The following is a 17,950-nucleotide window of genomic DNA, read 5'->3' on the forward strand; positions in this document are numbered from 1 at the left end:
TTTATAGATTCACACATTTGAAGAATACTGTTTCTTATTATAAACAAATCAGACAAACGTATGTTGATTACTCCATACTAAAAATGGATCTTAAATATGTAATTGAAATCATATTGATATACAATTGTATAAGGTATGTGTGTGTAGGAAAGGTTTGAAGCAAAATATTTTGAGCAAGAGCACTCATGATGAAAAAATCATTACACTAGATGAAACATTAAGAATAGTAACTGATTTACTTTTACTTAGTATTGTTTGTTTGGATCTTCCCATTGATGTTTAGGACTGCAACTGGTCAGTCTCTAATTGGCATATGTGCATACTGTGCATATTGCGTCGATATAGCCTTAATTCACAAGCATGGTAAGTCCCAGAGTGAACATCAACTCTGAGATGCAGGTACATACAGCTGACTAGTCCCAAATAGGACGAAACGCGCATCCTGTATTCCACTGCTAGCCACTATCCATCTTTGCTTACCATGATTTACTTTTGTTATTTTTTATGAGTGTATTGGATTGTTTACTGTCGCATTATGATCATTTATACTTATCATTGTGTAATATATTCTGTCATAAAAATATGGTCTATTCCTAAAAGCCCCCAAATGCCCTGGTATGGCTGAGAGTGGGGAGAGCCCACTCTCCCTCTCGAAATGCTCTCACATGGCCAGCGAATATATAGCCTCTGCCAGGGAAGTCCTACTCACTGCCTTCTCGTAAAGGGGGTGTTGTTTACGAAAGTGAGAGGACGAAAAGCGAATGTCCGGCTCTTTAACCGGGTTGGTGGACACGGAGGGTCCACCTAGGGGAGTTGGAAAACCCTGATTCCAAACCAATGGTGCACATGGGCTCCAGTATCCTGATGGAACGAATGGCGAATGAACCTGCTGCTGGTCAACGACTACCATGGGACTGCATCTCCTCACGATGCTCCACTGCCTTGTGGATCAGACCTTTCGTTCAAAGGCTCGGGGTGTGGCCCCCTAAGAAAACCACCTGCTTCAGTTCGGGCACCTGGGCAGTATCACAGCCCTCAAGCAAATCGGATGAGATTTGTATGGCGCATATGTATCTGGTGCTTCCTTGTACCAATATTTATGTGTTTAAATAAATAAAATAAAACTATTCCTAAAATAGTACAAAGTCTCTCCTGTACACCTGTACTTTTCTTTTCTCAACATTTGTATGTTCTTTGAAGAGCTATTTCTGTGAATGATTGACTACATCTGGTTCCTAGTCGTTGAACTAAACATCTATATCGAGTATTTAATTAAATAGTTCGTTTCATACATTTATGAGTAATAATTTTAATGGCTCTATTTAAACAGAGGGAACAAGCAACCAAAAAAATATAATTACCTGCTTTTTTGAACTTAATGCTTCAATAATCTGATCACATGTAACTATGCCCCTTTTTGCTTGGTCAATTGTATAAAATGCAGATTTGATGAAAATAGGATTTGCCCAATCATGTTTTGGTCTACCATGTAGAACTGCTTGTACAAATTGTGAACAGTTTACTTCCTCTGGCTTATGACTGACATTTTGTTTATGCTTATTGCCAGAGAGTGGTTGTAATGATTCACTACTTGATCGGAGAAGAGATGAACGACTGTTAGATAATTGGGATATGATATTATTAGACAATGATTTTTTAGACGGAGTATAAACTGACTTAGAATTTGTAGATACATTAGATAATCGTGTTGGACATTTGAATAAATCAGAGTTTATTCCATCTGTATTATTGGATATGTTTGATAGTTGTCTGTCAGTTCGTAATGCCGATAAGGCTTTAGGATTAAATATGTCACTTAGTCGATAATGACGATTTGCAATCCACTGTAAGTACCGCTGCTTCCACTGATCAAAATTGAAATGAACTAAAAGATTGTGCTGCGAAAGTTGAAAGAAAGGCAAATACGACTGAAATTAGGGACTATGTGTTTAAAGATACATTGGTTTATTAATAATATTTATATATATGGTAATAATGATTCTAAGCATAATATCGAAAGGCTATATAGATAAAAAAAGTGGCAAGCACAAGTTTGCATTTTACGCTTAACCAAACTTTATGTTTAGAAAATTGATTGAGAATTTTGCTTTTCCCTGCCATTGTTCATTCGTATTTGTTTTCAGAGCGTTAATCTCCTAGGTCGATATGATGTTCTAGTTAGTTTGAAAGATTGACTCGCTAGTAGCAGACCCGTTTTCGTTCTGGTCAAGGATGTATTGATTGTATCTTCACCGTCCGTCAAATGTTGAAACATAACCATACTTATTGAAGGTCAACACTCATTGTGATTCTTGACATCAGGACCTCTTTCGATTTGTTGGGCAGACTGTAAAAATCGGGATTTTCTATTGAAGAAAGGTGTGTCTGAAAAGTTTACTAATATCTTGGAGGTTCCATAAACAAATACCTCAGGTAGAGTAAGGGCATACAACCAGCTCTCCCCATTGTTTCATACAAGCAGCTGGGTTAGACAGGGTTGTCTAAACTCACAATTCTTTGTCAACCTTGCCATCGACGACGTTCCGTAAACAGTTCTGATGGATGTAAGTAACAATAGTGTAGACCCGATACCTGGAGAAAGACTTTTAAACTTTGAGTATGTGGATGATATTATCTTATTGTCCAATGATACTCATGCCATGAAATCCGCACTTAATCAGATAGCAATCAGCGTCCGTGAGTATGGTGTGTACTTTGCACCTTCTAAATGTAAATTACTTTTAAAAGACTGATAGGAACCTATGTCTTCATTCACTGTTGATGGTGAGCCATTAGAAGTAGTTTAAAAGTTTGCGCATCTGAGTAGTTGCGTGAGTGATGAGATTATTCTACGTATAGCGAAATACAGAGTGGTTTGTGCTAATCTGGGCTACTTTTGGCACTGACGTGATGTTAGTCTTTTTGTGAAAGGTCGGGTTTACAAAGTATTGGTGATCATCATATTCCGATTTACACTCTCTGCTATGATATAATGTTGTTTTAAATTATATATTCATCTTTTTGTATTTTAGATAATATTATTATTGATAATTACTGTCAATAAATCAAGAACTTACACAATCAACTATATTAAGGAATATGGTGAAATTAATTGCATAAGGTAAATATAATTGGTATCTATATACTCATGCCCTCAAATACCCTGATACAGCCGAGAGTGGAGAGAGTCAGCTATCCCTCCTGCATTACTCTCACATGACCACGTGCATACAACCACTGCTAGAGAAATCCTACTCACTTCCTTCTCGCGATGGAGTGTTGTTTACAAAATCGAGAGGACGAAAAGCGAATGTCGGTCTCCTTAACCGGGTTGCTAGATACGGAGAGTCCACTTAGGTGAGTTGGAAAACCCTGATTCCGTACTTATGTTGCACATGGGTTCCAGGATCCTAAGGAAACAAATGGCATATGAATCTATTGTTGGTCACCGTCCACCATGGGACTGCATCTCCCAACGTTGCCCAACTGCCATGTGGATCAGACCTTTAGGTCAAAGGTTTGGGGTGTGGCCCCTAAAAAACTACCTGCTTCGGTTTGGGCACCAGGGAAGTATCACAGCGCCCACACAAATCAAATGATTTATGTGGTGCATATCTACTTAGTGCCTCCTTGTGCCAATGTTTATGTGTTTAAATAAATAAATAAAAATAAATATAAAATATAACAATCAAGTCAAGGGCGTGATGTGTTAAGCACACGTGATTGGTTATGATGATGACATTTTATGATTGACAAAACAATAACTAGCGGGTAGAGCTGAAGTTCAAGACATTGTGATATAATGGGATTAGTGGTAAAACAACAGATTTGTTGGGAATATTGATGCACAAAAGTGGGAGAAGCAAATATAACGTATACTTAAAATATATATTTGTATATACCTCAAGTAATTTTTTATGATAGCATTCCAATTGTTTAATTCGTTGACTAGATCGATTCAACAGATTGTAATAAGAGATTTTCAATTTGTTAGCTCTATCACAATTATCCTGATCAGCATCGGTAGGGACAGGTGAGTAGTAATAATCATGATTATAATTTTCACTGACCAATTCCTTTTGTGGTGAATATTGAGCACTAACATCAATAGAAAGGATATCATTCATACTACTGTTTCCATTATCAGTAATAATTTCAGAAAGATTCCGATAAGCATTCATACAATCACAGATTTTTTCTTCTCTATTTTTTATGGCTTCAAAGTTTTCCTGTAGAAACGATAATAATTAATAGTAAAGAAAAAGAATCAGTATGAAAGATCATAGTATACAAAATATAAAGCTTTTTTATAGTCTATATTACGAACTGACACTATAGTTAGAAAACCACTGGAAACCGAGAAAACATTAGATAACTGCCTCCTCCTGGTATGAGACTCCTCATCACGGCATGTAAACAAACCTATGACGAAACAGCTATCTAATATTTCTTTGTTTTCAATGGTTGTTTTACTTAAACCAATCCTTGATGTAAGATAACAAATTCAAGTCACTATAAACTCTTTATACCAATAGTAATCATAAAAATAATAATCCTTTCTGAACATGTACTGATGATGTCGTTCAGAAGAACTATGAAAGCTGCACGACCAAACCATTCAGCCCAGAGAACAGAACTCCACCAAAATCATCCACCTGATCTACGAACCTTCTCCACAATCTCGGTTACAAATATTAGGCAGTGGGAAATGACTAGTTTTTATTCGCGTATATAAGCTTCACTGAACTAATATAGAATATAATACGCAGCCTTCTAATTTTCAATTCACTATTCATATCAACAAATCGTAGTGACTAGTCTGATTACAATGATCTGAACATTGGGCATCAGTTAGGTTGAATTAAGAACCAGTACAGTAAGATATATTTGCTTTGATTAATCTTAAAAGTTAAAATCGTTTAAATCACCTCATATCTAAACAAATAGTACACTAAGGTAGTGGGATTTGTAATCGATATACACATTAGTAAGGTTAAAATGTGAACAGTGAATATTGTTGTAACGTGTCGATGTATTCGTTATACAGATCGTCAACAGACACGCGCCTATAAGCTATTCAAGAAAAGAAAACAACATGTGAATTGTTTACCAAAATAATATTATATAACAATGTGTTCTATTGGATTCTAGAAACAAACAAATATAATAAGATAGTTGACTTGTAGTTCAGTTTACAATAATGAAATTCATTGCTGTCTGGTTCTCTGTTTACAAAAATACTTGGCTGGTCAATTTTTTCAATTTGGTAAAAGGTTTCTTCTTTATAGACTGTTATCATTAAGTTGATTTCAAGTTATTATAACATAATAGCCAACTGTAGGTATCATTACCAAGGTTTGACTTGATAATTTCGGATAAATTGAGCATTGAGTAGATTGTAACAAATAAAATAATCTATTTGGAATATCCCAATGAGTAGAAAATTTAGATTTTCTGACGTTTCATGACTCAGTTTAAGCTACTTCTTCAAAGAATAAATAACCAAATCAAAATTGTATTGGTTACTTATTCTCCAAAGAAGTGGCTTACACGGAGTCACGAGACGTCAGAAAATCTAATTTTTCTACTCATCGGGATATTACAAATATATTAATTTACCTATAATAACAAATTGCTGGTAGGGAAGATGTTTTGAATAATTATTTGTTAGATACTCAGTGAAAGATTAACGAAGCTGCATAATTCAATTACATATGCCCTAGTATCCCTGTGAATAAAGCTTTTAATATTATTTTCAGAAGTAGATGATGGCAAGCCCTGGGAAGTGTAGATTGAATGCCTTACAGACATTTATTGAAAAGGGAAAGAATGAAATAAAATGATAGAATAATGACCAAATAATCAAAACATCGACTGAAACACATAAACATTATCAAAACAAAATTGGCCTACTTTGCCAAAAGTGATTCGCTCTTCTAAATCTTTACACAGTCTCTCATCAACGGGACCATCAATATCATAATCATGTTCATCCGCAGCATTATCATCATCTTCATGATCACCATGATTTAGTAGGTTAGAAACGCATTCTTTCGATTCAGAACTAGTTGTATTATGAATAACATGATCGCACTCTGAATTCAAGACTAAACTAGTACTACTATTACCACAACTAATATTCGCCAATAATTCACTATCTTGTTCGACAGTTGATCCAATCAAGTCAGTCGGGATTATTTGTTTAGATAGATTTTGGAAAATCATCTCATCTATTTTCAATAATTCATTCAGTTGTAGTGTTTGTTCATCAACCCATTGTTCCTCACATTCAAATTCAATTAAATCGTGGATGAGTGCGTGCTCCGATTGCTGTGATAATAATTGAATTCGCAAACATTGTAAACTTTGATCGATCTAATTAAATAGAAAAAAATGTGGAAAACATATCATTGTAGTCATGAATTCCATCATCCAATTTGTGAATAGGATGCAAACCAAATATCTCAATGTTAGAATCTAATACTATGAGTCTGAGTAATAGAGCTTCAAATCCGACAAGAAGTATCATTTACCTTAAGATTACAGGTAGGTCTTTTTGACGATTGCCAATTATCATGACATGTAAATTCGAGGTTTTTTCTCGACTATATTCAAACCTACTGAAATAGGTATACATGAATTATGTCGATTAATTAAGGAATAACAACAAAAGTTTGATAGAGTAACAAAAAATTATCTTAGAGTTAGTCAGTCAGCAACATAATTAGCATAGAGCCTGGTATATATATGCGCGTTGGTTCAAGTTGCCATATAAAAAGAATGAGTAGAAAAGGCAGAGAATAAATGTAACAGCAATCATAATGAGAACGATAAAACATTGAAAAAAAATAGTTAAAGTTATTAGGATGAAAACGTATTTATGAAGAAATACTGAAACTAATAATCTAGAAAACTTTTTTCTGGTTGGCGTTTTTTTAGCGAGTTGGTTTTCTACCGCATGGAGTCGCTAACTCCATGCCCAACCCACCTCCTTTACCCGGGCTTCGTACCGGTAGTAGCCCCCGGAGGAACTACAGGCGGAGTTAGCTCCTCCGGGGTCTACTGTATGGGGCGGAAACCTCACATGGGAACCTGAAGGCCAAAGGAGAAGAGGAAGACCAAAGAACACATTACGCGGAGAAATGGAGACAGACATGAGAAGGATGAACAAACAATTGGATAGAACTAGAAAGGAAGGCCCAGGACAGATTGAGTGGGTAGGAGAATGCTGGTCGACGGCTTATGCTCCATTGAGGGTAACAGGCGTAAGTAAGTAAGTAGGTAATAATCTAAAAAAATTGAGAAAACAGTTATAGATTAAACAATCTACATTCATTTGATAATAAAAGTCATAAAAATAATGACTGTTCAAAATTTCTCCCCCAAATCAACTTCCGAATCTAATAATTTTGATTTTAAACAAAATGGTAAACTATAATTTTGTCAAGCAAACAAACAAGAGGTACAACTTATGTTTATCGGTTATCAGATCTCTTAAATAAACAAATGTTATTTCTAACTTGTTAATTAAATAGTTATTTACACGATATCATTTGATTATAATCTTAAATAATCCCCCCCCCATAAACTGATAAAAATTCTGATTTCTTTGTTTAAATTAATAAAACACATTCATGATGATTAATAAGGTGGTGATAATTAAAAAGTTCTAATGATTAGATTGTTAGAACCATTATTATACAGTAACAACACGAACAGTTGAGGACATAGAAAGCATTTATCAACATAAAACAAACCGATAAATCAAGACAAAGGAGCATAGAATGAAATAGACTAACAATGTTAGATTTTCACAGTTGAAATCATGAGTCAATTGAAGCTAGACCACCATCAAAAACCTGGAAGTACCGGACGGCCGTTTCGTCCTATTATGGGACTCCTCAGCAGTGCGCATCCACGAACCCGCTCTCGCGAGCGAGATTCGAACCCAGGACCTACCAGTCTCGAGCCGAAGTCCTTAACCGATAGACCACTGAGCTGGCATCCAGCGGTGTTAGATTTATCACTCTGTCGTTAATGGTTTTATTCAATAACTAGTAGATAATAGCAACAAGATAAAAAGGCCATTAAGTAAGAAAAAACAACATTGTACTTAATTGCTTTAAAAAAAATTTGGATACCACAGTTAATTGTTTGCAGTCTAAACTATAATTTCAGTCATTTCGACGGAAGGCTCGTCTAGCTTTCGCCAACTTGCGTCATTTATGGCGTAGGAGAGATATCCGTCTAGCAACAAAAGGACGGGTTTACTGTGCAGCAGTTCGTTCCGTCCTACTCTATGGCAGTGTAACATGGTCCATAAGAGTAGAGGATATTCGTAGGCTACAAGTATTTGATCACAGGTGTCTTCGAAGCATTGCTCGTATATCCTGGGACCACTGGGTAAGTAATGCAGTTGTTAGGAAACGGGTACTAGATAAGGATGGCAAATCGATTGGTGAATTACTGAAACTTCATCAGTTGAGATGGCTGGGACACGTGTTACGTATACCCAACCACCGACTGTTCCGACGTGCAATGTTTTATGGTGTAGGAGTAGGTTGGAAGAAAGCTAAGGGCGACCAGACCAAAACGTGACACAAATCTATGAAGTCACTGACAATTGGACTGAACCATGTTGGTAGGTGTAGACTACCTGGTTGGGATTCGCGAGATGATAGCAATCGATGGTTAGAGACCTTGAATGACATGGCTCAAAATCGTTTGCAATGGCGCAGGTGCATCCACTCCTTGTGTTCTACCAATTTCTAATCTTCTGAATTCTTCATGTCCCTTTATTTTTCCTCTTTCCAAATTTATTTCACTGTATTATACTCCTTCAATAACTTCTTCAAACCCTAATCTTTCCGATTACGACTTATACTCTTACTACTTCTACCACTATGGGATTTGAATCGACAACTTCATCTCTGTGCTAACGTGTTATGGCAACTCGAACTGATGTACGTACGTACGAAGTTCTACGTTGTGACTGACTGACTGATATATATAGTAACCATAGTGAGTTTTGTGTAAAATAATCACAGAACAAACTTCTAGTTTTATGCTTTCAAAGTATTAGTTGAGGCTTTGAATTTCGTCATACTTATAACATTTAAGATGATTTGTTGTTGAAACCAGCTATTACAAAAGATATAAACATAAAACTTTGGGACTGTTGGTTTGGAGACATTGAGGAGCAACTATTTGATCACAAATCATTTCTTCTACTTTTACAGGTCATGTTTCACAAATGAAGAGTGATGTAGTGCGTTCTGCAAAGTGAGAAGTATTATTATTAAGTAAAATAATTCTGATGTGAATAATCCCTTATTTCAATCGGTGATAATTAGGGACCTATCCACTTCTAGCACTTCTTCCTGATTTCTTCCTCCACTGGATGGAATCTGGTTTGTTCTCTCCCACAGTAGGTTGTTGCTGATAGTGTCTGGACAACGGATCTGAAGTATCTTGCATAGACAACTGTTAATAAACACCTGTATCTTCTGGATGATGACTTTCGTAGTTCTCCACGTCTCCGCCACATACAGTAGAACTGTCTTGACATTTGTATTGAAAATTCTGATCTTGCTGTTGGTTAACAATTGTTTTCAGTTCCAGATGTTCTTCAGTTGTAAATATGCTGCTCTTGTTTTGTCGATCCTCGCCCTCACATTTGCATCTGATCCACCGTGTTCATCAATGATGCTGCCCAGATATGTAAATGTTTTCGCATCATGCAAAGCTTCTCCGTCAAGTGTAATTCGATTGGTGCATATTGTATTGTATCGGAGAATCTTGCTTTTCCCTTTGTTTATATTGAGACCTACTGCTGCTGAGGCTGCTGCTACACTGGTCGTTTTCTCCTGCATTTGTTGTTGCGTTTGTGATAAAAGAGCCAGATCATCCGCGAAGTCTAGATCGTCAAGTTGCATCCTGCCTGTCCACTGTATCCCGTGCTTTCCTCCAGTCGTTGACGTCTTCACGATCCAGTCAATCACCAGGAGAAAGAGAAAGGGTGAGAGTAAGCAACCTTGCCTTACACCAGTCTTTACTTCAAACGAGTCGGTGAGTTGTCCTCCGTGGACGATTTGGCAGTTTAGTGCATCATAGGAATTCTGTATGTTATTGACTATCTTCTCAGGCACACCGTAGTGTCGAAGAAGCCTCCATAGTGTTGTCCTGTCCACGCTATCAAATGCTTTCTCGTAGTCAATGAAGTTTATGTAGAGTGATGAATTCCATTCAATTGATTGTTCCACAATGATCGGTAGATTTGGGATGTGGTCTGTACACGATCGATCCTTACGGAATCCAGCCTGTTGGTCTCGAATTTGGTTGTCTACAGAGTCTCTCATTCTGTTTGACAATACCCTGTTAAGGACTTTTCCTGATATTGAGAGAATAGTGATGCCCCTGTAGTTATCACACTTGCTAAGATCGACTTTCTTTGGTATTCTGATCAGAAGTCCTTCTTACCAGTCTGTTGGTACTTGTTCTTCGTCCCAAATCTTACTGAAGAGAATGTGGAGTATCTTTGCAATTGCTGCTACATCTACTTTCAGTGCTTCTGCCGGGATGTTGTCTGGTCCTGCTGCTTTGCCGCTCCTGATTTATCTGATGGCCATGCTGAAATCGCAAGATCATGGCTTGCGTGAATTTAAAACTGTGCCAGGGTTTACGTTGATGATGACTGAGTGACTGGTAATAATATCTCAAGTCAATCCTAAACAAATAGCTCACCTTGGTACAAATGTGTAACATATACGAATATTCTTCAATATTAGGACGAACAGTTTGACAAAAATTGGGTGCCGAGTATGGAGAAGTCATTATATGTAAAAAGTATGTTTTAAATAATCTCAGCGATTGGAATTCAAACAATTCCAACGTTTCATCCAGCAAACTTGTCTGAATTTCTTCAGAGTTATAATCAAAATCATTAAAAAAATATATCAAATGTGTAACGGCCTAACTTGTAATACTTTATCGCTGCAGTAACAGAAATATGAAAAAAGCCGGAAGATACATGAGATAGTGCTGAAACTTTTAATCCTTAAAGACGATGTCAAATGAATAAATCTGAGTCATTAAAACTGATTCTGTAGGATGTCACATAAAGTCTTTAGTTTTTGATAAAGATCACACCGTATACTTCCTGATATACTCGATAACCGACAGTCAAAATGCCCCTTACTTATTTAACGATGCTTTTTATGTATACCATCAACCATTAATATTTCATGTTGAAAGCAACAATGAAAAAAACTTACTTTATGCCATAAATTCACAATTTGTTTATATTGAATAATGAATTGTCTTCGACATTTCGAATAACAATAAACAGAAACATTCTCTTCACCATGTTTATTATCTACTTGTAATTTAGCAAGTACACGTTTTAATACATTTACAAATTGATTGAATATTGGTCGATAGATGTGAATTTGTTGATGATGTATTTTTGTGTACATATTCAATTTCATTTTGTATAGATCAGTGGAATGAAAAAATGATGTTTGTTTTTGTAGGATAGTTTCCTTTCTTTTAGCATCGGAGGTAAATTCAATTTCGTTATTATTCAATTTATTAGTTACTTCTAATAACCAAGTAATTAAATTTGTATAGTTTTTATTTAATTCTAAGGCAGTATCGGCAGCGATCTAAAATACATAGAGACAGAAGAAAGAATATATGTAAACATTATTTGGGAAGGAAGAGATCAGGTCTAATGGTTAGCTAAAATGATAATAATAGTTTGAAGGTAGATTACATTACAGGTAGACACTTAGCTAAACAACAAGATGGCTAGTTGCTTAATTCTTAGATAAGATTCCATCCGGGATGAAACACAGGATGACGCAGTCCTCGCCTTGGGATCTTAATCTTCAGACTACTAAATTATTATCCAGTTCTTCACACTACTAACTTCAGTCAATTGAGCGACGATTATTCAATACTATCGAGGATAATTTTCTTAATCCTAACACGGCTGAATTCTACCAGTCATGGCTTTTCATTAAGTTTTTTTCACTTGGGCATAGCTCAGGAGAGATCATTTACAAGAGGAAACAGTTTAGCACTTTCTGATTTTCGGTAATTGTTTATGCAGAGTCACTACATCGTAAAAATTATCTTCCAACTGAACAACCATTACGAACAAGCCCTTCAACTTTCTAATACACTATCGACATTCAGAGGGAAATAAAAACAAATGGGATTTATAATCCAAAGTGTTCAGTTATCAAAACCCATTCAGCAGTTTCTACTTAGAATTAGATCAATAATTAATAAATTGGTTTACACCATTTCTTGAAACAATATATCACTTGAAATCTATGACATTTAACAAACTATCAAATAGTTTGTCGTCTTGATCTCACTACATTCTGTGTGTATTGGCATAAGCTAATATTTCATAAGTCAATTTAGTCATATCTGTTGTTATCCAGAAAACATAGAATATTAAGTCTATGAACATTGATTGCAACAATATGCATCTTATTGAATTGAAATAAAAATCTTAAGGAAAGATTTCCATGTCTTGATTTATTTTTAATAATAGATCGCCCCCAAATGCCCTGGTGCGGCCGAAAATGGGGAGAGTCCGCTCTCCTTCTAGAAATTCTCTCACATGGCCACGCGTATATAGCCTCGACCAGGGAAGTCCTACTCACTGCCTTTTCGTAAAGGGGGTGTTGTTTACCAAATTGAGAGGACCAACAGCGAATGTCCGGAGCTTTAACCGGCTTGGTCGACCTACAAATTCCACCTAGGGAAGTTGAAAAACCCTGATTCCAAACTAATGGTGCACATTGGCTCCAGTATCCTGAGGGAACGAATGGCGTATGAATCAATTGTTGCTCACCGGCTACCATAGGACTGCATCTCCTCACGATGCTCCACTGCCTTGTGGATCAGATCTTTAGGTCAAAGACTCTGGGTGTGGCTCCAACCTAAGAAAACCACCTGCTTCGGTTTGGGCATCCGAGCAGTATCACAGCACTCACACAAATCAAATGAGATTTGTGTGGCGCATATGTATCTGGTGCTTCTTTGTACCAGTATTTATGTGTTTAAATAAATAAAAATAATAGATCATTTTGCTAATAAAAGAAAAAAACACTGGAAAGATTTTATACTACTTACTTGAAGACATTTTCCACGTAGATTGAACGCTTGTTTTAATCGTACAAAACGATGTGTAAGTTCAAGGAACTCATCACTATTTTTATGATCACTTTTTACAAGTATCTGATATAATTTTTCATGTTCTCGTAAATCTTCAGCTAATATCTTTCGTTTTATGTTTTTTTGAACGAAAAAAAATTAATTCGAATCTTGATTATAAGAATAATATAACTGAGAAAATGAATTTTTATAATATAAACAAATAGTTTCTAAGGGTTTGTGATTTCCGATTGCTAATATCTAGGACTACGACTGACTAATCTGTGTTGTCACATAGGTATCCTAAGCTGATTGCTTCAACATAGTTCTTTTGTATATTTATTGTGTCTAGCGGTATGACCACATTTGGACCTGTTTAAAACTGATCAGCTAGATTTACCTACAAACCAGTGATGGCTGAATAAATTGTCACTTTTCATTTTACGGATATAAACAATATGTGAAGTAGATGTCTTCGATAGCTGAATAGTAATTTAAAACTCTTTGTTGAAATTCTAGCAATGATAACTAAAAAAAGTACGTTTATATCTTTTCAAGAGTTGTATCATTATTGTCCAATTACGTACGCAAATATCATGACACCAATAAGTAGCACATAAACAGTATTGACAAAGAGTACTGAACATATATGTTAAGTGAGATGAAGTTTATCATAATTCGGATAAACTTCGTCGGCGGGACTATAATTTATGGACGAGCCAATCAGAAGCGTTTGAGGGATTTCAAGGTCATGGAGCCAATTTCAGTACCTGACGCTCATGTACGTTCGGTTCACAGAAGATTTTAGAGAAGACTTGACAATTAAGCGGCTACAACAAATGAGACTACTAAGAAGTTCCTGTATATGTAATTTCGGTAATTAGATGACTTGTAGACCTTGTGCAGACTACCGTCATGTTGTCCATCGATGTAATATATGTTGAAGAAAGACGTTTGCTAATATAGGAACCTTTATCGGTCGATCCAGACTGAGGCTAAGGCATATTATAATGATTGTCGCAAACTGTATAATAAAAGCACCAGTGACATCGGTTACAATAATCGCAGATGTTACTGAAGCTTCGTCTATGCAGTAGTATGAGTATTGTAGGGACATATCCATCGTAAAAATGATAAAATTACACAACCGTAGTACACACAAACAATAATGAAGCTATGTGGTCGAGGCTGAGGGGATTTTTGTGACCTTATCATGGCTCCAGAGACCAGCTATTACGGAGCCATATGGATGAGTTCCTCTACCTTATGCATTACGGTTTTGGAACATTTTTCTAACCTTGACAAGTTTTTGGACCATATAAAAGAGATGTATCCACTTTAATTATTTGGTTTTGTATAATGTATTTTTACTCTATGCTGACTGTTTACTGATTGGCTAACATTTCTCAAGGTCACTTAAGATTCGTCCAAAGGTCGTCCATAAATTATAGTCTCGCCACTTCGTCTTCTCATTGTATTATCAAAATTTATCAAAGGGACTAATTGTTTTAAATTTCTGAAAAGAAGACTCCCTACACAAAGGAGTTAGATGAACTTGTTAACGTCAAGTGCAAAATATAATTCTGTTAAACTTCGTCTGCTTATTGCATTATCGAAATTTATCAAAGAGACTAATTGTTTTAAACTAGTGAGAAGATTTACATTCAATACAGGTTTCATATTTTTCTCTATAGAACAGTTATTATTAGACAGTTAAATGACTTCTTTTAAATAATTCCATATTTTGATACTACTACTTACCAAGTGATTTGAATTTAATGATTGAACGAAAAATATATCACCCAAAACAGAAACAATACTTTCATACTCTTTATGATTGAAAATAGACATGGTATACTGAGCTGGATCAACTAAATTATCCAACAATCCTGTAACATTAGTTGTTAATGAGTGTTTTGAATTGTCGGTTTCACTTTGATTATTTCCCGATGGTTTAATAGAACTACTGACAGTAGTGGTACTAGTATTAGTAGTATGATCAATGTTAGGAGTATTTTCAATGCCTAAATGTTCTTCGATCGTTTGTAACCATTCATTTAAGCGAGATAGAGCAGATTTAGGATTCCGTTTTGTAATTAACATTTCACTGATTTGAATTTGACTATGACAGGTAAACATAAAACACAGTACATGTAGACAAAGATTATTGGGTGAAACAAAATAAAATGACTTTTTTCACTATGAAAATATCATAAACCAATTGCGCAAATTAGCCCTTCAGTTAACACAGAATAAGTATAAAAGAGCATATCTCATCTCCGAAGTCTGTGTAGATGACTTTCTTTCAATACAATTCATAAACCATAGGCTGTGAAAATTTTATAGCGAAGATATATTCTTTATTCATTACAAATATTCAATACAAAATAAAGATATGAAAGATTTGTATTTTAGGTATTAGCAACCACTAAGCTTCAAGAACTACGCGTTTCATCATATTCTAGAACTTATTATGGCTAAATTTATCTACATTTTAGCGTCGATTTTCACTGTAAGAGACAAATCAAATACTTGTCGCTTCAAATGTTAGCCTATTGTCCATTGGGCTACGGAGTCATGAATGAGCGAGGTATTTATTTGAGCAGGATAAAACGCGTGTTCCAGAGGATTCCACCACCGTCGGTGTCCAAAATAAAATCACTTTAAAATATGTAAACAATATAGAGCCATACGCTCAAGGAGCCAAATACGAGTGTTGACTGATTCAATCCAATTCCGAACACTAACAATAGAACAAACTCTTACAATCTGTAATACATGAAAGGATGTCGTTTAAGCTAGTTTATTATCAAAGGAATTAAATTATTTAAAGTCTTCATCCAAGATATAGACCGACTTATATCAAAATTACTACTTAATAAAATGAAGACTTAACATATAAATCTAAGAAAAATATTTAGTATAAACTTCTGAAAACAAGTGGAAGCATGCATGCGTTTTGATAAGTTCACAGAATGACAATTGTCTTGATTTATCAACGGAAAAGTTGGATAAGTTAACTATATCAAATCCATCTTTGAATATCATATCAGTTGAATAGTACATATAGAGAACACATTAATTTCATTTTCTGACAAAGTTTCACTATTATTGTTGTAACCAAATGAATCGACACCAAGGGATCACAATGAATGTATAATGAATAAAGATGGCTTTCCAATAAAACCATCAATCATGTCTATTTGAAAAAATACTGAGTGACAACAGTTGACCGATGGTTAGCCGTTTTTATTTAATGGAGTTTCAGATAAGGATGAAATAACCATTGAATTTGTCCTGGTATTCAATGGTCCTTCTACAAATTATTTCAGTTCATGATGAAATCTAACTTTGAGCTGAACGTTCCCCACCACAAACGATGATTGGTCGAAAACCGTCGAATGAATTGTTCGGTTACATCATCCAAATTATTCAGGAGCAAGAATCAAACCTAATTTTGATATACGTCTAGCTTGTCGATTAACATTTTCATAGTTGAAATCATGAGTCGATTGAAGCTAGACCACCATCGAAAACCTGGAAGCACTGGATGGCCGTTTCGTCCTATTGTGGGACTCCTCAGCAGTGCGCATCCACGATCCCGCCCCACGAGATTCGAACCCAGGACCTACCAGTCTCGCGCCAGAGCACTCAACCGATAGACCACTGATTCGGCATCTAAAGGTGGTAATGTCTAACCTCAACCAACCCTTGAAGTTTGAGCTACCGTCCACTAATTGTCTTAATGAGTTGATATCTCACAACAGATCCTGGGTTCGAATCACGCGGGGTGGGACCGTGAATGCGTACTGCTGAGGAGTCCCACAATAGGACGAAACGACCGTCCAGTGCTTCCAGGCTTTCTTTGGTGGTCTAGCTTCAAACGACTCATGATTTCAACTATTAAAATATTGAATTCTCCACAAAACCCCTTCTGATCATCAATTAATAGTCAGTAGAATAACACGTTGACACTAATAAGCTTGTGAACAGTACGTAAGCGAAAAACTAAGCAATAGTTTTTAGTAATTTGACTATAATTATTCTTAGCCAACATTACTCAGAGTTCATTCAACACATTACTTATAAAGAAATTCTTTTTAATAAAGAATGTAATGGAAGAAATATTACAGAACAAAAATTAAACTACATTGTATTTGCTTCCCATTGTGTAATCTAAACGCTATCTAATTACTAGTATAAATTAATAATAGGGAGTAAAACGTTAATCATAAATTCATTTATTTAACTTATTATGTAATAATAGCACAACCTATCAACTATAAAATAGACTGTGAGCTAAACCTACTTACTGTACACAAACTATTGATATGACCTGGGTGCCTAAACCTAAAGGGACTCGAAATAGCCACTGGCAAGGTAAAATTTACACGCTTAAACAATGAGCAACGTTTTTCGATTCATGATATTAATAAAAAAACTCAACAATCTCCACAACCTCATACTGATAGAAACCAGAAAGATTTGAATAACTTTTACGTCCTATTATGTGACTTCATCTTCTTAGCAGTAACCTATCACAACACTAGAAAAGTCAGAAATCATGGCGACTGCATTAAGTATATTTAATTGAGTTGGTATTCAATGTTTCGCATCTTTCTAACAGCACTCAGTTTGTGATATTCTATCATCGATTGAGATTAATGATATCCATATCATGATCAAAAACTATATTGGACTTTATCAGTGCCCATCAGTTTTCAAAGGTTATTTAGTCAATTTTTGATGATTGAAAGCGTGAGTCAATTGAAGCTAGACC

The 17,950-nt window shown here is 35.5% G+C and overlaps 1 protein-coding gene across 1 annotated transcript in view; it reads right to left on the minus strand.

Annotated features, from left to right (window-relative positions):
* Positions 1-17,950, minus strand: part of Smp_135060 (putative bollus pemphigoid antigen) — a gene marked incomplete at its 5' end in the record, with an annotated part of 59,490 nt that overhangs the window by 7,277 nt on the left and 34,263 nt on the right. The window contains 6 exons of the mRNA XM_018796181.1: positions 1,362-1,898; positions 3,903-4,229; positions 5,914-6,375; positions 11,274-11,663; positions 13,150-13,296; positions 14,932-15,292. Of these exons, the coding sequence (XP_018650419.1) occupies positions 1,362-1,898; positions 3,903-4,229; positions 5,914-6,375; positions 11,274-11,663; positions 13,150-13,296; positions 14,932-15,292 (2,224 nt within the window). The remainder of the gene's footprint in view (positions 1-1,361; positions 1,899-3,902; positions 4,230-5,913; positions 6,376-11,273; positions 11,664-13,149; positions 13,297-14,931; positions 15,293-17,950) is intronic.

Source organism: Schistosoma mansoni, chromosome 2 (genome assembly GCF_000237925.1).
Source record: "Schistosoma mansoni strain Puerto Rico chromosome 2, complete genome".
Lineage (NCBI taxonomy): Eukaryota > Metazoa > Platyhelminthes > Trematoda > Strigeidida > Schistosomatidae > Schistosoma > Schistosoma mansoni.